The 20,338-nt window shown below is 37.3% G+C and overlaps 1 protein-coding gene across 1 annotated transcript in view; it reads left to right on the forward strand.

Moving 5' to 3' along the window:
* The window catches only part of FAM120B (family with sequence similarity 120B), a 47,893-nt gene that overhangs the window by 2,506 nt on the left and 25,049 nt on the right, over nucleotides 1-20,338 (forward strand). The window contains exons 3-6 of the mRNA XM_036381148.2: nucleotides 3,812-3,992; nucleotides 9,916-10,011; nucleotides 16,014-16,186; nucleotides 20,020-20,112. Of these exons, the coding sequence (XP_036237041.1) occupies nucleotides 3,812-3,992; nucleotides 9,916-10,011; nucleotides 16,014-16,186; nucleotides 20,020-20,112 (543 nt within the window). The remainder of the gene's footprint in view (nucleotides 1-3,811; nucleotides 3,993-9,915; nucleotides 10,012-16,013; nucleotides 16,187-20,019; nucleotides 20,113-20,338) is intronic.

The raw sequence follows: 20,338 nt of genomic DNA on the forward strand, positions 1-20,338 counted from the left end.
GGATGATCCAACTCCTCTCTTGTCAACCTAAGCCAGTGCCTCACCACCTTCACAGCAAACGACTTCTTCTTAATATCTAATCTAAACCTACTCTCTGTTGGTTTAAATCCATTTCCCCTCATCCTGTCACTACAGACCCTTGTGAAAAGTCCCTCTCCAGCTCTTTTGTAGCCCTGTTTAGGTATTCGAAGGCTGCTTTAAGGTGTCTCCAGAGCCTTCTCTTCTCCAGTTACACAACTCCAGTTCTCAGCCTGTCCTCATAGCAGGCATGTTCCAGCCCTCTGATCATCTTTGCAGCCCTCTGGACTCACTCCAACAGGTCAAAGTCTTTCCTGTGCTGGGGATGTCAGAGCTGGGCACAGCACCCCAAGTAGGGTGTCACCAGAGCAGAGTAGACAGGGAGAATCCCCTTCCTTGCCCTGCTGGTCATGCTGCCTTGGATGCAGCCCAGGGTTCAGCTGGCTCTCTGGGCTGTGAGCACACGTTGCTGGTCAAACTCACAGGTCAAGCTGCTTACTCAGCAACACCCTCAGCAAAGCCCTTTTTAGAGCTGCTCTCAATCCATTCTCCATCCAGCCCGAATTTGTGGTCAGGATTGCTCCAACCCAAGTGCAGAATCTTGTACTCGGCCCTGTTGAAATTGGTGAGGTTTGCACAGACCCACCTGTCCAGATTCCTCTGGATGGATCCTTTCCGTCCTGCATGTGGATGGTACACACAGCCTGGTGTCACCTTGCCAAAGGAGCACTCAATCCCACTGCCTGTGTTCCTGGCAAAGATGTTAAACTGTGCTGGTCCCAGTACTGACCCCTGAGGACACCAATTGTCACTGGCCTCCCCTTGCACATCGAGCCATTGACCACAACTCTTTCAGTGTGACCATCCAACCAGTTCCTCATCCACCAAGAGGTCCATCTGTGAAATCCATGCTTCTCCCGTTCAGGGACAAGGATGTTGTACAGGACAGTGTCAAATGCAATAAGTCTGTATTTTGTCATTTTTGGTTCAGCTTAAATTATCCTTGTTTTCATTGTCCCTGAATGACCCAAAAGCACTTCAATGGGTTTATTAATTCCCAAAGGTCAGGGGTGCAGTAGCAAGTTTTAGTTATGGCATGCCATATGGACAGGGATGCACTGGTGTGGGGGTAAGATACAGTATGGCAGATTGAGTCACTCTGGGAAATTGGATATATTAGCTTAGGGTTGTGTACCTGGCTAATAGAAAATGTGCTACCTTGCATCAGAGTTTATGGTACAGAAGTAAGTCTAGAGTACAATTCTGTCAATTCGTGGCAATTAAGATAACATATTGAGATTTTTTTAAAAAATCTATACAAGGAAGTGTATTTTAGAGCCTGTATTAGCCATCTGTTACTCCCTATTTTATTAGGTCCTTGTAGACTTCAAACACAGAAGGTTTTTTTTCTTTCTCTTGCTTATCTTGAGCATTTTCTTTAAAACTATTTTTGTTTCCTCATGTTACTCTAAAGTAACAATATAATTTACATTTTGCTTTCTAAAAAGACTATAAAACATTTTATAACTGCATTGTAACCTATGCAGTGCTCATTTCAGCTAAACTGTAGATATATTTGGGTTTTTATATTCACCACACATAGCTACAGTACATATCACTTTTGACTGTTGTAGTTAAATAGAAGATTTTTTAAAAAATCAGCAGCCCTACATCATAATAAGGTGTTGAAAAATCTCTTTCTGCTTGAAGTGCAAGGAATAAACAGCCAGAATGCAATTATCTAGGTTGGATTATGGCCAGGACAAAAGTGGCAATATCCTTATTCCTTAAGAGAATGTACCATGTGGTCTTTATGACAAATGGTCATTATTTCTTGGCTTGGTCTTTAATTTGAAGGGTTGAAGTTCTGAAGCATCATGCTGAGCTGCTGCTCTAATAAAGTAATAATGTTTAGAAACTCCATTGAAGAACACTTCCCTGTTGCTGCAAGAATCATACATGAAGCCAGTCCCTGGGCCAAGGAAATTACAGTAGAAATGTTAGACATGTTAACTTCTCTTTTGTTTTTGTTACAAGTGTTCAAATATTTGAATATGTAATGTGTGTGCTTTGCTTCATATTTTGAAACCCTTATGTAGTTCTGCTTACCTTGTACATTGTCTGAGCTTCAGCAGACAAAATTTAGTAAAAGTAGTGGTTACAGTCTTAGTCAGAACAGGTTAAAGCTAAATGGCACACAAAGCTCAATTCCCACCATGAGGGCATAGCCTCATGTTGCTGTTTCTCTCAGAAGAGCATAACTTTCTAGCTGATTGTAGGTATGAATCAGAAATATTTTTCAAGATACAGACATTGAATACAGCAGTACTTTTGAAATCAGCTTGTAGTTTTTCAGTACATAAGGATGTGTAGCTTATTGGCAAATTGCAATAAGCTAGTGTTGTTAATGGTCTCATCTGTGGCTGGTTTCTGTGCAATAGTTCAGTGCTTCATTAAAATCATGCTTAGAAATACTTGATGCTCTGTTTTTATTTTATACAAAAGTATACTTGATGGGATTACATTGTTTACACATATTAGGAATATTGAAGTATTTCTGGCAGGGAAACCTTTAATTTATTGTATAAGTGCTCTGTTGATTGGCACTGTACACAGAAAGTATGACATTTTAGTAGAATTAGTTTTGATCACTAATTACCCAGTGAATGACTGCAGCTTTCACCTGCTGAGTTCCGGGTTTGCAGATACTGGAATTCTGCAGAAACGGTGAATTTGTTTCTGGGCAGTGGTCCAGTAACTCCTAGTGAAAGAATCTGTGGTGGCTTCAGCTGGATGGCACAACCCAAATAGTACAACTGGCCCGACACATGCAGGGAGTGCAGAGCAGAGAAACATCAGTGCCTGCTCACCATACGGCACAGGTCCTGAGAATTTGTTAGTGGCACCCTATGGAAATACTCACTCTGCTCAGCTGTTTAAACACCCCAAGTTTTGGTCTGGGATTGTGCAGTAGAAGGTCTGTCTGTCTGTGCACTTGACCAATCCAGATTGCCAGTGTTACTGGTTGGAATTCTGTGCTGATGAGCACAGAATGATGCTGAGAGCATCTTTGTTGCTTTCTCACCTAGGCTCTTCCAGACCAGCAGACCCTGCTGGTACTGAGGCTGCCTGTAGCCAGCTGCTGTAGCCAGATGTGTTTGCATCCAGTGCATGGTTAATGTGCAGCCTGGGTGATGCTGTTAATTCTGCTTTTCAGCAACATGCCTACAGACCTGGTTTTCCTCACTAGAGTAGATGGCATTTCTTTTCACAGTGGAGAGCTATTGCAAAGTAAAAGTATGGTGAAATTAAGTATTCTAATTTTACCAGAATGTAAACTACACCAAGTCAGGTCAGTAAAGAAATACTGCTGTCTTATATAGTTCATCTTGTGATAAAATTGAAAGTTTGCATTTTGTTGTGCCTTCACTCACTGTTTAAAGAAAGAAGATAGATTTTCAGGTGACCAAAGGAGGGCAGCTATGCTAGAATTCAGAATTAATTTTAAGAATAATTACTTTCTAGAAAACTGTTGTTCAAGCTTTTAAATTTTTTTAATTAAAGGAGGGGCTAAGAAAGGTAATGACAGTTTTCCTGGGGATTCCTCTCCACAAAAAGATGAAAATAAACTATATTGGTGTTATTTGAAAAAGCACTTGTTCCCTCCCTGGCTATTCCCTCCATTTCTACTGATAGAGAAATATCTATTTCCTCAAACAGTGAATACATATTGTTACTTTTTGATTATTCTTAACTTTGGAGATAATGCCTTCTTCCTTCTTTGAACTAACAGTTAGCTAAAGAACAGCATATCCAATCTGAAAATTATTCGATCTTCAATATCCTGAGTCATGGAGAGATTGAGTGCAGCAACTCCTTGGAAGATGACTATGATACAGAGATTCCTGGACAGGCACTTATCTACCGCCCTGCTCGTCAGCATATTTATTCTATCTTGCTGGAATCTGGAAAAGGTAAGGATTAAACCACTTACACCATTGTACTTTCAATTTTGAAATAAGAAATATTGAATTCATTGCTTCAGTTGCTTTATCAGCATTTAGGATAGAAAATGCATTTAGTATAAAAACTCTGAACAGCTGAAATGTAATTCTTATGGAAGTAAGAGAAAATGTGAAATTGTGGGGCTTTTTCTACATGCTGCTCCATTTCAGTGCTTTTAAAGTGATTTTTAAAAATTGGAGCTTTTTTCCTTGCTAAATGGGAAGTTGTGAAAGTTGTTAATGATGAAAAAATTGAGCAAAGCAATGGTCTTTATGAGATTTTTGAAAGTTTGAAGGTATATGAAACCAAATGTTCTTGGGTAAGTGTGGCTCTAGATGAATTAGTGAGTTGTAATACACTTTTACAGAACAATAATGCACTGTTAAAGTTTTACCTTCTGTTGATTTTCTGCAATTTTCAGAGCAGTCAAATACAGTTACTGTAATAATACAAATGCAAGTAGTCATGCCAGCTATTATTAGTTCTTTCATCCAAGTGCTAGAAAATATGATTTCCTTATCCAGTGGTATAAACAGATTCGGTAGCAGGTACTTATATCTGTGCTTGCATTCATCTCCTTGAAGACAGAGAGTTCTTTATTCACATCCTTGGACCAATTTCATGTTCTTAAGACTTCCATTAGTTAAGTGTTATCTTTACATTGTCTTTCAGCCAGTGAGTTGAAAATTAAAAGTGTACTGAACTTTACTCTTTTGAATGTGTTGATTTCTCCGTGGTAATCGCTTTACATTTTATTGATCAAAGTGCACCGCCATCAAACCTAATATTCAAACTATTTGCTTAGAAAGGCACAAAAAGGTAATTAAGTACATGATTTCACTCAGCAGCCAGAGGTTGAAGTTGTGCCATAATAGGAAAAACTGAATCAGAGTTTACATAGCAATTTGGAGAGAATAACAAAAATCCCAGCAGTAATCATGCGCATCTGTCATTTTTCATTTTTTGGTGTACTGCCTCCAAATTTTGTATATAATTATAACTTGGTTGGGTTTTAGTTATTCATCTAAACAGCAGGATATTCATTGATGTTTTCAGAAACACCCAGGCCAAAATTCCTAATTAACAGTTGTTGCTGCAAGATGGCAGGGTAGTAGGCAGGTTAGCATTTGTGTTACAGTGGGTTTAGTACTCAGAGAAGATTAGAATTGAAATACAGAAATGTTTATTTAGAGTCATATTGAAAATGAAATTTTAATGTGAGAGTTGTCTTCTTTTAAGGAAGTGATTTTAGAATAAAACGACAGATAGCATAGGTTATTTGTTCTCAGTTCAGGCTTCCAATTCTAGTGATAATTTTCTAAACTAAGTCATAGTTTAGAAAATCAGTCCTTAACCCTTCCAGAAAGGTAGGTAGATTGTGTCTGCATGGGTGCCTCTATTAAATCTGCATTTTCAATGCATGTGTCTACCTCTAACTGCTTTAACCATGTCACTTCCTCGTAGTTCATGAGCTGTTTTTTTATTCCAGTGTATAGCTGCTTCTAAGTCAAGAGCGTAAATCATTAGTCACAGTCTGTATTGGAATGCATAGGTATGTGTAAGCATTAGGTTTTATGGATTCAGTGCTAGACCTACAAAGCTTTGTTCTTTACAAAGTAAGTAGAATCCTTTGCCAGTTTCCCTCAGATGAGATCAAGCTGATTGGTTTTTGTAATTTGATAAGGGATAGGATGGGAAGAAGTAGTCTACACTGTCCATAGGTTGTAGTATAATGTAGAATGACATTGGGTTAGCATTATAAAAGAGTTTGCTGGAACAAGACAACGAATTAAATTAGTCCATGTGGAGTCTGCCACCATTTTACAGCTGCTGATGTAGCACATTTGAAGCTAACTCGACTAACTCTACACAATGTTTGCTCCAGTTTGCTGTGATCATGCATGTGTTAGTGATCCTCTTTTTTACTCCTTAATATCATCAATTAAAATATGGTGGAAACTGACCTCTTTGCAGTTTGCAGATTACTTACCGTTAATTGGCAAAGCAGACAAAATTTAGTAAAAGTAGTGGTTACAGTCTTAGTCAGAACAGGTTAAAGCTAATGTAAACCGTTTGCCCTACTCTGAAACACGAGACTGTTAGTTCTGAATGTCTAGATTTTTAAGGGTGCTTAAGAGACCCACAAATCCATAGGAGCAGAATGTCATATCCTCTGAAGCCATTGGCCCATACCATGCCACTTTGCCTGAAGTCATAGTGGGATGTGTTGCTTTTGCTATCAGTGCCACTTCAAATAATTTTCTTGCACTCATTTCAATCTTTGCACATTGTCTCAGTTGTGCTGCTGCAGCTGTTTGTGCAGCTGTGTGGTGGCCTAGTTTGAGAAACTGAAAATAGCCTCTGTCTCTCTTCCCTGCCTTTTTTGTTATCAGGTAACTAACCTGCTCTGTTTCCCTATCCGGCTCTGTGTAGCCACAAGCAGCTGTGCTGAAACACCCTGAGGGAATGGCAGGGAGTGGGAATGAGCAAATCAGTGCCTGCCTGTAAAAGATAGCAGAGCTGCTGAAACAATTGCTTATATAACATTGCCTTTGGTATAGTTTGGTGTGTGGTGCACGTACCTTTACTCATGGAAATGTTGGAGAATCACAGCCTTATTTTTGATGCTACAGAAATAAATAGGGGGCTGATGATGATTCTGACAACATGGGATTTGTTGTCTGTGTATTTCAAAAGTGTACTTATAATTAACTGAGCCATTCTGATCAGTATGTGAAATATTGCCTATGGTGATAGAAATTGTCAACACTTTAGCATCTTTCTGAGAAAAAGTACTTCTGGAAAAATTCAAGTAGGAGGGGAAAATAACAGTAAATAATACACCCTGATAGGCCAGCCAAGCTTTCTTATGTGTGGAAGGGGTTCAGAACAAAGCCAGCAGGTTTTGGCACTAACACAGTCCATGAAAATACCTGCACCTGCATGTCCATTGCCAATTAGGAGGTTATGTAATGTAGCCTGAGCCCGTGGCCAGCTCCTCGAAGTCCTGGCATCACTCCCAGTTCTAACATTAGCAGGCCAGACTGATTCTTGCTATGACACTGTCAAAACCAGTCCCTTAGCAGAATTTTTGCCAGTTATCACCAGTGACCACTCAGTAGAGTTGGGGTTGTTGCAGGTGTAGAGGAACACACATAACAGCATTTTCCAACTCTCTCATGGTTTGCACATAGTTGAAGTTTCCTTAGGCTGCCTAGGCAGTGCTTTCACAGGTCATTCAGAATCTATTTAAGCAAAGGAACTGCTTTTTTAAAAAATTTAATTGGTGATATTCTTTATATGCATTGTGGGGAAAACAGTTGGGGTTTCTTTCCCCAAGACATTTCCATGCAGAGAGGGTTGACATTTAGAAATCATATCTCCACTTTGTTCTTGGTATGTTAATGGGCCATCAATTTGCAGGACTTTGCTTTCAGCTATATTTATTTGGCTATCTATGTGAACAGTGATATATGTTTGTTACTAATGGGCTATAGTAATGAAAAGCACTCAGCTGATGTGGGGCTATGTCCTGTACCTACATTCACAAACATGTAAAGAATGAAACTGTAGACTTCCTATCAGCTTCCTTTTTTACTGTGCATCAATGGTTGATGTCAAAAATACTCTCTTACTGGTATTTAGAATCAAGACGCATTTTGATATGTTTTTCTATGAGTTGTGGAACTCATAAAGAGCAGTGCTCCTCACCAGCAAAGTTATTCTATCTCCATGTTTCTTTATACCATCTTAACTTCTTCTCATGTCCTTGACAACTCCCTCCTGCAGTATATGGTGTTCCTAAGTCAGTTCCCTATTGTTTCCTGCTCTTCCCAAGTCCCATCTACCTTTTCTCTCATCTCTAGCTTTTCTACAGCTGTTTGTGTATTGATTTGCCATTCAGCCCGTTTGGATACAACAGGTAAGTTGACTTTCCTGCCTTACTTTCAATTGGTGCCCTAATAGGATCCCTCTGTCAGCTGACTTCAGTTTCACAAAATGTTTAGGACTTTTGAAATCCATTTGAAATCACTTCTCCTTTGGCAGATTTAGCTGAAGCAGAGCAGTACATCCATGAATTAATTACAAGACAGATGTCCTAATTGCATTAGGTTTGCCTCCTTAAGAAACCAGGCTAAAATTTAGGAGTCTGAGTGAGCTGAATAAATTAAATAAAGCAGAGTAATCCACACACTAAATCTTAAAACTGAATGTTAAAACATCAGAATGTTTCCGAACGTGATTTTGGGTTATTTGATTGAAGGGTTTTGTTAATGAAATAACGTTATCATAGACAATGATTTATAATCAAGATGTGAGATTATTCAGCTATTGGAATGTACAGTTTAAGGCTTTTGTCCCCTCTAGTGTAGGCATTTTAAATTTTATTTTTAATGTCATTGGTTTTTGAATAGATAAGCATGGCAAGTCATGTGTAACACAGTCTCTCATACTCCATGTGTTGGTCCTTCAGTCCCTCACCTTTATTCAGAGTTTGTGCTGCAGGTCCAGAAAGAAAGAAGGAAGGAAGGAAGGAAGGAAGGAAGGAAGGAAGGAAGGAAGGAAGGAAGGAAGGAAGGAAGGAAGGAAGGAAGGAAGGAAGGAAGGAAGGAAGGAAGGAAGGAAGGAAGGAAGGAAGGAAGGAAGGAAGGAAGGAAGGAAGGAAGGAAGGAAGGAAGGAAGGAAGGAAGGAAGGAAGGAAGGAAGGAAGGAAGGAAGGAAGGAAGGAAGGAAGGAAGGAAGGAAGGAAGGAAGGAAGGAAGGAAGGAAGGAAGGAAGGAAGGAAGGAAGGAAGGAAGGAAGGAAGGAAGGAAGGAAGGAAGGAAGGAAGGAAGGAAGGAAGGAAGGAAGGAAGGAAGGAAGGAAGGAAGGAGCAGGTTGTAAAACAGATTTTGTAGTGTTCTTTTTTCCCTTCTCTTACCCCTGACATTAGAAATTCATCTGAGGAATTTCTGCCCTTGCACGGTAGCACAATACTTTTTCATTCATGTCAGCAGTTATCTCCAGCATTGAGCTATGAGTGAGATCAGGAAATTGTGTGACAAAACCTTTTTGCATGGACAAGGAAAGGACAGTGTTGGAAAGGTTTGTTTGGTTTGGTTTAATCTAGGGGAAGTTTTTGATTAAGGTTCACATGGCATCAAAAATACTTGTGCAGTAAATTTTAGGGAGTTTGGAATTGGTGATAAAAGGCAGGATTTTTAAAGGATAATGGCTTTAATATTGGTTGAGAGCTGGAAGAAATTAGAGATGCAATCCTGTGAATCTGGAAAGGGACAAGGGAAGGAAAAAAAGGAAATATTTGAAAACTCTACTCCAAGTGCTCGATAAAAGGTCTGGAACAATGGGCTGTAAAAGCTCTGCATCTGATGGTGGGATGACTCCATTGCTGTCAGCTTTCAAATAGCCATCAAGGCCTCCCTTTTAAGATTTTGGCTCAATCCCTGACACAGGAAACGTCAGGGCAAGTTGGGAGGTGAATCATATTAAGCTCTGCCTGGATGTGTGGCAGTGTGACAGTGCTGAGAGACTGAGGTAGCTCCTGCAGGTCCCTGAGCTATGGCACATGCCCCCAGAGCTTCCTGAGCTGCCTTGGGCTGGAAAGACCTAAGCCTGTTTCAGAATGTTTTCCACAGACTCTTGTATTTACAGTTTTGGTTGCAGTTCCCCAGTCCAAACTCATGTTTATAGTATGTAATTGAAACTCTCTTTATTTGTTCTGATGATTTGTCATAAAGATACTGAAACAATTTTTTCTTGGTTTGTTTCTAAAGCTGAGCAAACAAGTCATCAAGTGCCTTCTATTTAGAATCCTGATCACAGCTTATCCCAGCTGTTACAGTAGTGTCAATACTTGCATTTGACTTACTGATCCAATTCTGTCTTTTTTAGGTGGAACCTGTCCTTTGGTAAAAGAGTGGTTTGTCTATTTTGGAAATCCTCTCAAGCAGCCGGACCTGATACAACCTGTACAACCTCCTGTAACAGGTAGAATAAAAATGTGTATTAATCTAAACTGAAAGAACCACTTCACTAAAATGAGGTTGGACAATCCATCATATGTTTGATATAGAATCCAGGATGACTGTGGAGAACAAGGAGCTGAAGAGCTGCACCCTTGTAGTTGCTTTTAATTACCCTTTGTAATTATAATAGGATTCAGCTTTGAGATACGTGTTTTTTGCTGATGTTTTGTCTTGTTAAACCCAGTGCTAATTCAAACATCAGTTTTAAAATGCAGACAATTTCTTAGAAGTTCTAAATACTGCTCTGAGGCCAGGACAAGTGGTGTGTGGGGCCATAGTAAAACTCGTCCATTAAGCTGTTTGACAGATCGTGTTAATGAGAACAGTGGAGAATGTAAAAAGGAGTCATTTTTATATAATCTCTGACAATCCAGAGAGAGATTCCAGCTTTTAATTAAAAATAAAATTGGGCTGTTTCTGTGAAGCTGTTTCTACTCTCTTAAGTATATTGTGTGGATTTATCTTCTTCCCTTTGGTAAAAAAAACACATTAATGAACACTCTTAGTGAAATTGGAGTTATTAGAAATGTGTTACATTTATGAGGAAGTATCATACATTTCAGTGAAAAGATTGAGCACTGTATATATATAATTGTGTATATATATATATACACAATTGTATCATTCAGTATAAGTTTAGGATGAGAAGTAAAAACTTTTATTATGTCAGGGGAAAATTGTTTTAAGTGTTCATTTGTCCATGCAGTTGAATTCATCCTTGATCTCACAGCTCTCTCTCTCTCTGTCATCTGTTAGCAAATGGATCAGCAGCTCAGCGATTTTTCTAGTCTTTCACATGAAATGTATTTGTTCCACTGATATACAATAGCATTGATATTTTGTTAAGAAAAGTTACTATCTAGTTACTATCCAAAAGTTACTCAGCTTTTGGACAGTAATTACCAGCGCATCTTCCTTGGGCATCCTACGTCTTCTGTAGCAGTCTTTGTGCTGATCTGGTCTAAATCCAAATTCAGAAGCTGAAATGCAGGCACGTCTTTGTAAATTTATAGTAAAGTTTCTTTTTCGGTATCCAAAGATTGAATATTTATCTTCATATTTGAAACTCATATATTTAATGAGAGTCTTTGAAATCAAAGATGAAGGAAAATCAGTTGCTTTTTAGATATCATCCTTTTCAAAATCCTTTTTAAAGGACTGTTCAGAAAGAAATTGGTTATATAGACAAAGTACAAAAGAGTTTTTATTTGATATACAGTACTTTCACTGTCCAGTACACAATATTAGGAGAGTGATTATCTAATTGGCTTTATGATAGTAAGAAATTGCTGTGAAATTTTTCAAACGGAATATGAATATGTAGAGTGAAAATTCATCAGTTCATCCTGTGCAAATGTTTTATTTCAGCATACAGTGGTCTGGGAACATGCTGAAAAACAAGGAAACAGAACTCAGCAAAATATAAACTGTACCTACGTAGTTACATTTCAAATTGTCTGGCATATTGTTGTGACATTTTCCCTCCCAGATAGTATACTTGCTTCCTCCCTTTCTGGAGAATGCACTTAATCTCATGTACTCTGGTTCTATAGCTCTGCAAACATACAATACATAGAACCCACCTTCATGTTGACAATAAACAGGATTTTAAGTGTGTTTGTTTATAGCAACCACATAAGTGGAGTTTATAAAAACAGAATCTTCTCAGATACAATCTTTACTAACTCAGTAATGAAAAGCTGTTCAAGCAGACTATTAAAAAATGGGAGGAGGACTTTTAGTGTTTATTTTTAGTGCTCTGTTGTCATTCCTTCAGCAGACAAATATTTTTCTAAAATTTTTGCAGTCCATATTTGTATGCCTTACATTTGCTCATGCGTCTTTGATTTTCCACAGCATTACTCTCTAATTCACCAAATAAGGTTCTCAACAGCACATCACATTTTTCAGACAGGGATTATATTTAGAGCTAAATTTAAAGTTGTTTTAGGAAGTTAGAGTTCAAGACTGTCAATCAAGATCAGGTTACTCAAAAAGACAAAAAAGAATTTTACCAAAAACCTATTTGAAACATCAAAAGTGAAGTGCAATAAATTTGGGAAGGTTCTTCTTTTTTTCTTTTCTTGGAAAAAATCTGATAACCTGATCATCAAAACTACCTTAGAGCTGTACTGAGAATATATGGAAAATCCTGACTCTCTTTCAGTTTGATTTAGATCAAAAAGTCTAAAGAAACTGTGAAGTTTAAACTTCACAGTTAAAATAATGTTAACATAATGATAAATATTTTAAATTTTGCATTGATCTTAAAAAACAAAGTAGAATTCCTACTAACTTTGTGTGTGTATAAAACAGCAGAAGTGCCCTTCATCTGGAAAGGTTGCAGGTGATAGATTGAATGTTAGCTTTTTTTAGAAATGAAATATCGAATCCTAAAGGCAGGATGGTAAGTAAGATGATAACTTAAAATATATTTAAAATATAGCATGTATTAACTATATTTTTTATTTTTGAGCAACAGTCTTCTGAATTAGCATCTGTGCTTTCTTGCATTGTCTGTGTCTCTTCCTTCTAGAATGTTTCTTTTCGCTTGAATGAATATGATCATGATTTACACACATTGACAGAGCAGCACTTATATTGATAAGAAGTGTCACTGGCAAATCAATTTTGTTAGAAGATCCATGATTTAGGAAAATACAGTTTCACATCCATATCTTGTGAACATAGCAGTTAGATTTGATATGTCTGCAGTTTATGTGGAACAGAAAAAGTTCTAAAGTCTTTGCTGGAAATGTATACATTCTGCTGTTCATTTTATTTCTGACAATGCAGAGGATATTGTAGCTTCATACCACAGAGTTTGGATCTACTTTCAGTATTCTAATCATTGCATCCTTCATGAATGTGTCATGAATATGTTTAAGTTCAAAATGCTGTCTCTGTCTTTAATGGTCGGATTTAATTGGCATTTGAGTTTTTTGGCCACAGTTGTTGAGAAGTTACTGTTGAGTGTTCCTAGCAAGTACATTTTTATAAACTTATTTTTATTCCTTGGTATTTACATGAGTGTGTAAAAATGAAGAAGTATTAAAGTTCTATTAGTAGTGTTATAAAATAAAATTTCAATAGTCATTACAAATATACATGAACATTTACTATTATACATCTATATACACAGTAATGATGTGTTTTAAGTTGCTACAACTTAATTTGCTACAACTTAAGTGTGAGGATCACCTTTAAGTGTTGAGTTAAATGATATAATGGAATTAATGCATTCCACAACTTTTGCATGTATTGCATATCCATAAATCAATTATTGAAATTCAAACGGATGAAATAAATGTTTATGTAGTCCCTTGAAATTCTTTTGTTTCTCATGCTGCTTTCTATATGATAATGGTATTAAATGTGTGAGTATAAAGAAAAAGGGTAAAAAGTGATTTGTCCATGTTTTTTTTTAAATTTGTGTGTTGTCTGTTTTTGTATTAGGCAAGTAATATCTCACCTCCATGGAGGTCTTTTTAAAGCTCCTCTTCTTGAGGTTCCTGAGAACTGCAGTTCACATAGTGGTTTTCACACAATTTTGTGCCTGTTGAGAGTAATTATGTTTGCATATGTTTGTGTAATTAATGGGAAATTGTAGTTCCTACAACCCCAACAGATAATTCTATCATTACTAGTCTTTATAGTAAAGGTGTTTCAATTAGGTAGATATAAATATGTTTTGGGGTGTTTTTCTTTTGTTACTCAGTTTTGGTTGTTTTTCAGGTTAATTTACGAAATGTATAGACATGTTCAGAAAATAGAATATTTCTCCTTCCTCTCCAAGTACATTTCTATTTCAGAAATGTTTTCTAATTACTGTAAATAATGTAGTGAGGATGTACGTAAAGCAGAGAACATTTTGAGAATCTACTGTAGATGAATATTAAATCTGCTGTGGACTGCATGTAGGGTGGGACAGTCATTAAATGTAGGATATTTGTTTCTTTGTTTTACTTATCTTTCATTTGATATAATAGATTAGTCTTGGGTATTACATGAAATTTTATTACTTGAAGAAGAGAACCCTTCAGAAAAAAAGCGCCTTTTGTTGGTGTGTTCCTAAAGGAGACAGCATCAAATTTTCTTTCCCAGAGTAAATAACTCATAATTTTTCAGTACCCTCTTTTCCCAGGCACAAGTAAATGTTTCTGAAAGTGGAAGAAACTGTTTACGGAAGAGATGTCTTGAATTTTTCGTTCTCTCAATATAGATCTATAATCTTGAATATTGACGAAGTTAATGGTTTTACTCTGAAGAAGGAAGGATTTCTGTTTTTAGCTATGCCCCTGGATGCAAAAGAGAACTTTTCTTTTAACTGATTCTTGGTGTATCTCTTTATGTGCAGAAACTGTCAAAATAATTTGAGTTTACCCATATACAGCTTGTCTCACACATCAGGGTTGCTTAGGCTTGGTAGCAGAAGTTGGCTTTTTTTTTGTTTCATGCACGTTATATTTAATTTTCTTCCTGGAAGTCAGTCTGTGCTGTTCTTTTTTTTTCTTAAGGCAGCAATTTCCAATCTCAAAACCAGTAATGTGAGTCTTACTGTTCTGTCTATACTACCCCACTCACTGCCACTATTTATTTTATCTCTTTCCTGCATTTCTACCTCCAATCAAGCAATTGGGTTTTTTTCTTAATACATTTCCCTTAGAAATAAGGTTAGAAACTTATGGATTTTATGATAGTAGTTCTTTTTATGGTTAAAACTTTTGACAGGAGAGTTAGCCTCAAAAATAGTAAAGGAAACATCCATCAGGGAGATAAAGAAAGAGAATACTAACTTTTCTTCTAGTTTCCCCCTCTCCAAAGGATTAGTACCATTTGGTTAATGGGCTTTCCTGGCTAAATAAACATCATCTATGTAGATTTCAGCACCTTGTCACTTTAACCATTTATTATCACCAAGTGTTCCTAACTGGTCTGCAGCTGCTGCATGTCCCATAAAAAAGGAAGAGGTGTTACCAAATGTAGCTTAATTAGTCCACATTTAAAATTCACACCTCGTTGTATTTAACTACAGAAGCAGCCGTACTTTATGGTACGATTCTGTCTTTTATTGAGATTCCCAGGCATAACCAGTTCACTGTTCTGTTATTTCACGTGCCTTAATGTTTATTTTGATAACAGATTAAATGTAATTTAAATGAGGAGCAAATTTTGCATTACACGTGTCACAAGCTGGGAGATGGCAGCATGGGGTAAATATTAAGGATTTAGAGACAAGCATGAATGATACTAGAGAAAGTCTGGAAAGATCCATTATTCATAACTGATGACAGATCTTTTGTGTGTGTTTGCAGCAGTGTTTCATACAGTAGCTTAGGAAGTGAAAAACACCAGATCCCATTGGTTTTTGTTCCCAAACTGGAACGTGCTGCAGAGGAGCCAGACCCACACAGTGCCTGGTGGGGAGTGTCTGCTCACCACCGAGTGGCTGAGGTGGTCATTGAAACAGGTGATCATGAGGGAGGCAGTGTGAGCATCCTTTGGGGACCCCTGATATGTTAACTCCAGCAGAGAGAGAGAAAAACAGACCTGATGGTTCTCTACTGAATCACTGTTTCACGATGAAGTGAGCCTCAATTAATGCTGTGCATCCCCAAGGGAAAGAACACACTTGCAGGCAAACTTTGCCCTTGCATAGGTTAAATGCTTGCTGTCTCAAGGTTGTCTATGTCTATTGTAAGGGTTGAATTCAGTCCACTCTGCTTAAACAAGCCTGTATTCAATAAATTTGGTTTAAATTATAGGCCATTATTTTTGTTAATTTTTTTTTTCAAATGCAAGTTTTGTCAAATACATTTTATTTTTGACTCTGTGGTCCTGGCAAGTGCCAAGAGCATTTCATTTCCTTTCCTGCCAGAGCAGTCATTTCCTTTCAAATTTGTAACGAGGTAGACATGTTTCATCTTGTTGCTGCCAAAATAAAATAATGGATTTCTTTTGTAGGTGGAACACCTAATTTGAAAACACTGTGGCTTGCCAAGGGGCCTGACGTGGAGAAGCAACGGTATAGCACATTTCTGGCATGCTTTCACCTTCAAGATGAGATGGAAGAGCTCCAAGCTCTGGAAGCACCTGTTGCAGGATTCTGCTGCTTGCTGGCCTATCTTATGATGCAAGTAAGAGGGATGGTTGCTTTCCCCTCAGTCAGGGCTGTCAGCCCCGATAAGTGCAAAGGACAAATAAAGTGGTTTTTGCTAGCCTGTGCTGGGCATTCCTCTTAATCCCTACTGTAGGCATAGCTGATCAAATTTAATAGTACTGAATTACAGTATTTTTAATTACTCCACTTAGCGTGCACCATCCTGTTCAAGAAATACTTGGGGTTTTTAGTAGCTAATCATAACTCTCATGTGCCCATGACAAAACCCCTCGGGCAGTCTAGCAGAGAGAGTATAAACTGAGGGATTTCCCCTGCTCTTTGGGACCTGTTTGCAAATTAAAGTTGCTCCTTTTGTCTTTCCTTTGTGTCATCAAAAGGAGACATTCCCTCAGGTGACTATGCAGACTGTGCAAACAGACAATATAAATATTTAGTCAGCTCTCACTGACTACTTTTTCATGCCATCTCATCAGTCTACTAATTTTCAAGCCAGAATTGAGGATATGGCCCTTCTCATTAAATTCTGAGTAATAGGGGATCATTAGGTAGCATTTCTGTTATAATTCCAAATACTTGGCATCCTGCAGACTACTTTAATTATAATAAAAAGGGACACAAGATTAAATACAATATTGCTTCATTATTTACTTTTCTCTTAGGCATTTAATATATTGCCTGTACTTGCCACATTTTCAATGGTGATCTCACAAGCAGATTTTCCTCTCTGAGGATGAGCAGATTATGCATTTATCTAATCTGATAAACTCAGTTTCACTTGTATTTAAACTGAACTGCATTTTGTCTTTTGTTTTGCTTTTTTAGGCTTCAATTTCCTCAATAACAGATTTGTACTGGTGTGTGATACATGAAAACAAGTTCTCCCTGAATTTTCCTTTCATTTCCCTTCATATGTTTACTCAAACTTAGATGATATATTGAGGAAGTACATATGGGAATTACACAAATGATCTGTATGGGTCTTTTTTTCTTTAATATTTGTATAACAGAATACAAATTGACTTTTTTTTTAAGATAATACTTACTAAACATCATTTCATGCTTTGCAGTTTCAGGTCAGCAAGATCTATATCATGTACCTACCTTTCAACATACTTGAAGTGTTTTTCCTATTAGAATATGAAAATGCAGTTTCATTTATCACTGTTCCACTTTTTATTGTGGAATAGTTCCACCATAAATGTTCCACGATTTATTGATTTATTCTGTGCACCCTTTCATAGCATGATAGCTAAATTATTTGAGAAGGGTTTCTTTAGTGGGATTAAGAAGAGGAGTAACAGGATGGAACACCTGCAGAGATGTGGATTTACTGACCCGTGATCACAGGGTATTAATAAAATAGAAAAAAAATGCTTGTCAGGAAAATGGTTTTCAGAACTTATTATCCAATGGCCACTGTTATAAACAGAGACAAAATCACACTTACAGCTCTTGGTTTCAGCAGGAGTAACAGCAGAGAGCTCATGCAAAGGGCTCAGTTTTCATAGCAGTGCCAGTTTCACAAGAACTGCCCCATTTTCCTGATTCTCTTCTGCCCTCAGAGTTGCACTGATACAAGCTACCCTGGGAACCAGACTGGGGAATTGATTTGGAGTAAAATGGTTTTCACTGCTGAGTTATTTTAAACTTTGGTTATTTCTCTGATATCGTCTGTTTGTTCTCTTGGGATGTTTGAGAGGAAAACATGAGGGCAGGAGTGTCAGTAGCCGTGCTTTGAGCTGGCCATATTGCTTCCATTTGTTTTATAGCTGAGAAAACAAGGCTTGTCTAGCTGTGTTCTGACTCTTGTCTTTACACTTTGGTCTTAAATTTTTATTAGAGAAGGAAGGTGAATTGTTTCCTCAGAAATTATTTAAGTTGAGAAAATTGTAGGTTGCCTTGAAGCAGGCCTGAAGTCTTCCTTCAGCTCATATGAGGGAAAATAGAATTCTTTAAAATTTCATTACTTATAATTGAATCTAAGCTAAAAATGAGGGTTTTGCAGGAACCAGCATACTAACCAACCCATCTGGCTTCCTCAGAATGTATGTGCAAGTATTTAATGAAAACTTCAGATGCATTTTTTTAGGTAAGAAAAAAAAATCCATTGAACAAACCTTAACTATGTAAAAAAGTGTTGGTTTGAAAAATGTTCTTTTCAAGGGTACCTTTCAAATAGTTCTAAATTAAAAACAAAAATAGCAAAAAAATTACAAAATATTAGGTCTGTCTTTAAAGTTAGCAAAGCAGCAAATGAATTCAAATTAAACAGTGAAGCCTCTAGACAAAGGGGAATTTTCTCATTCAGTCTCTAACAGTTTTGGATTAAATCTGACAGTGGAACTGTGATAACTCACCAAGTTTGATCACTGAATAAAATATTTCTCTGAAGAAGTGTTTTTACATTGGTAAGCATTTTTGGCTGATCTGCTCTGTTAGAGGCATTTTCTTGCTGTTGTCCTTGCAATCTTTGATTTCCTTTTCTTAGGACAAAATTGTGCAGGTATTAAGAATTGTTTGTAGATAAAACTCACTTTTTCTGTTACTTCAGTGTATGAAATGTGCAGGTTTAGTAAACCTCTCTTGTTGCCATATACACAAAGGTGACACCTGACTTGAATTACAGGGTAAAGGAGGGCCATTATCAGATCTTAGCAGACAGGTGGAGTTAATGAATACCAAGGAGCATTTTGAAAGCTTAAAATGTTTCTGATATCCCTCACATTCTTTTGCCGTAGTCAAGATCATAGAGGAGAAAGTATTTTACGATGGGACAAGCAATGGGGCTTGATTAAAAAAGAAATCTGAATAGTGGTTGAATGATTTTTATCCTATTAAAAGAAAGGCAATGCAGAGGTTCTGGCAGCCTCTTAAGTGTTCTGTACACCCACAATGCACATTTCCGCATTTTGCAAGAGAAACCTTTCCTCAAGTTCCAAATGATAAGGAACTGTAATGCTCTGTGGATCTCACGTTGGATCTCTCTGCATGTCCTCAGCTGCTGTAACAGATAAGTGCTCTTGGTGCACTTGTGTAATACACAGTGTTTCATGGGAGGAAGGAAAGGATTAGAACTCCACTGGTAGTGTTATGGAATCATGCCAGCTGCTCTCAAGGTGCTGTGTTTCTTCTGTGCTGATCATGTGCCTCTGCAACATCTCTAAACACTTTTTCACAGCAAAAAAAGTGCCCACTTTACAGATAAAAGTGAGCTGTTACATCAATATAGACTTGTCATTTCCTTTTCCCCACTTGAACATTTTAGGTTTTAGTTTTAAGTTTTCCCTGCTTCCATAAGTAGCCTTAAAACCTGAAAGAAGTCAAATATGTTTTGATAAATCCTGAAATTTAGGTTAAAATAGGTAATTGAAATATTTTAGAATATTTTGAAATGTTTAACAGATAAATGTGTAAGCAATTTTTAAAATTCCTGATGGTCATCATATCTGTGGCTCATTGAGGTGATTTTTATCCTATGTCTTGATTTTAAAGGAATTTTTTTTTTAATCTCTTTTTCTTTTAACTATGCTTGATGTAACAGAGAGGGATAAATTTCCTGTTATTAAGAAATTCCAAGGGAAGTGGAAAAGGGAAAAATGAAGGGTGGGCATTTAGTTTGGTGTGTGGAAATCCATGTGTATACACTATACACAAGTGTTGGGGTATCCACTTGCTTCAAGCTGTGAAAGAATGTATTTTGTTCCCTGTGTGTTTTCCTAGATGATGCATTCCTGGTGGTCATTGAGGTCACTGTTCCAAGTCTGATGTGCTTGAGCAAGTGGATTCAATTTTTCAGAAAGGTCCTCTTCAGAACCTTAAGATAATGTGTCATTTTTTCATCTGTTTTAGGTCAGTAGCCTCTCTCTGGAGGACTTAAATGCATTTCTGGCACTCATTCTCTGCCTCAAAGGGAAATCAGCAGCTCAACTGACAGGCCTGCAGGTATGCACTGGAATAATTATGTAGCATGAAATACTCATGGAAACATTGTGATGAATGTTTTGGGGATAAACCATTCTACATTAGTTTTTTTACAGATACAGGAGCTAAGGGTCAGGGTAACTATGTAGGCTTTTGGTGTGCTATACTTTGTGTGAATACTTATATTTGCTAATCACACAAAAAATTAAAATGGAAGGGACATTTTGTAGTGGTTGCAGTCCTAGAG

This window comes from Molothrus ater, chromosome 3, assembly GCF_012460135.2.
Source record: "Molothrus ater isolate BHLD 08-10-18 breed brown headed cowbird chromosome 3, BPBGC_Mater_1.1, whole genome shotgun sequence".
Taxonomy (NCBI): Eukaryota; Metazoa; Chordata; class Aves; order Passeriformes; family Icteridae; genus Molothrus; species Molothrus ater.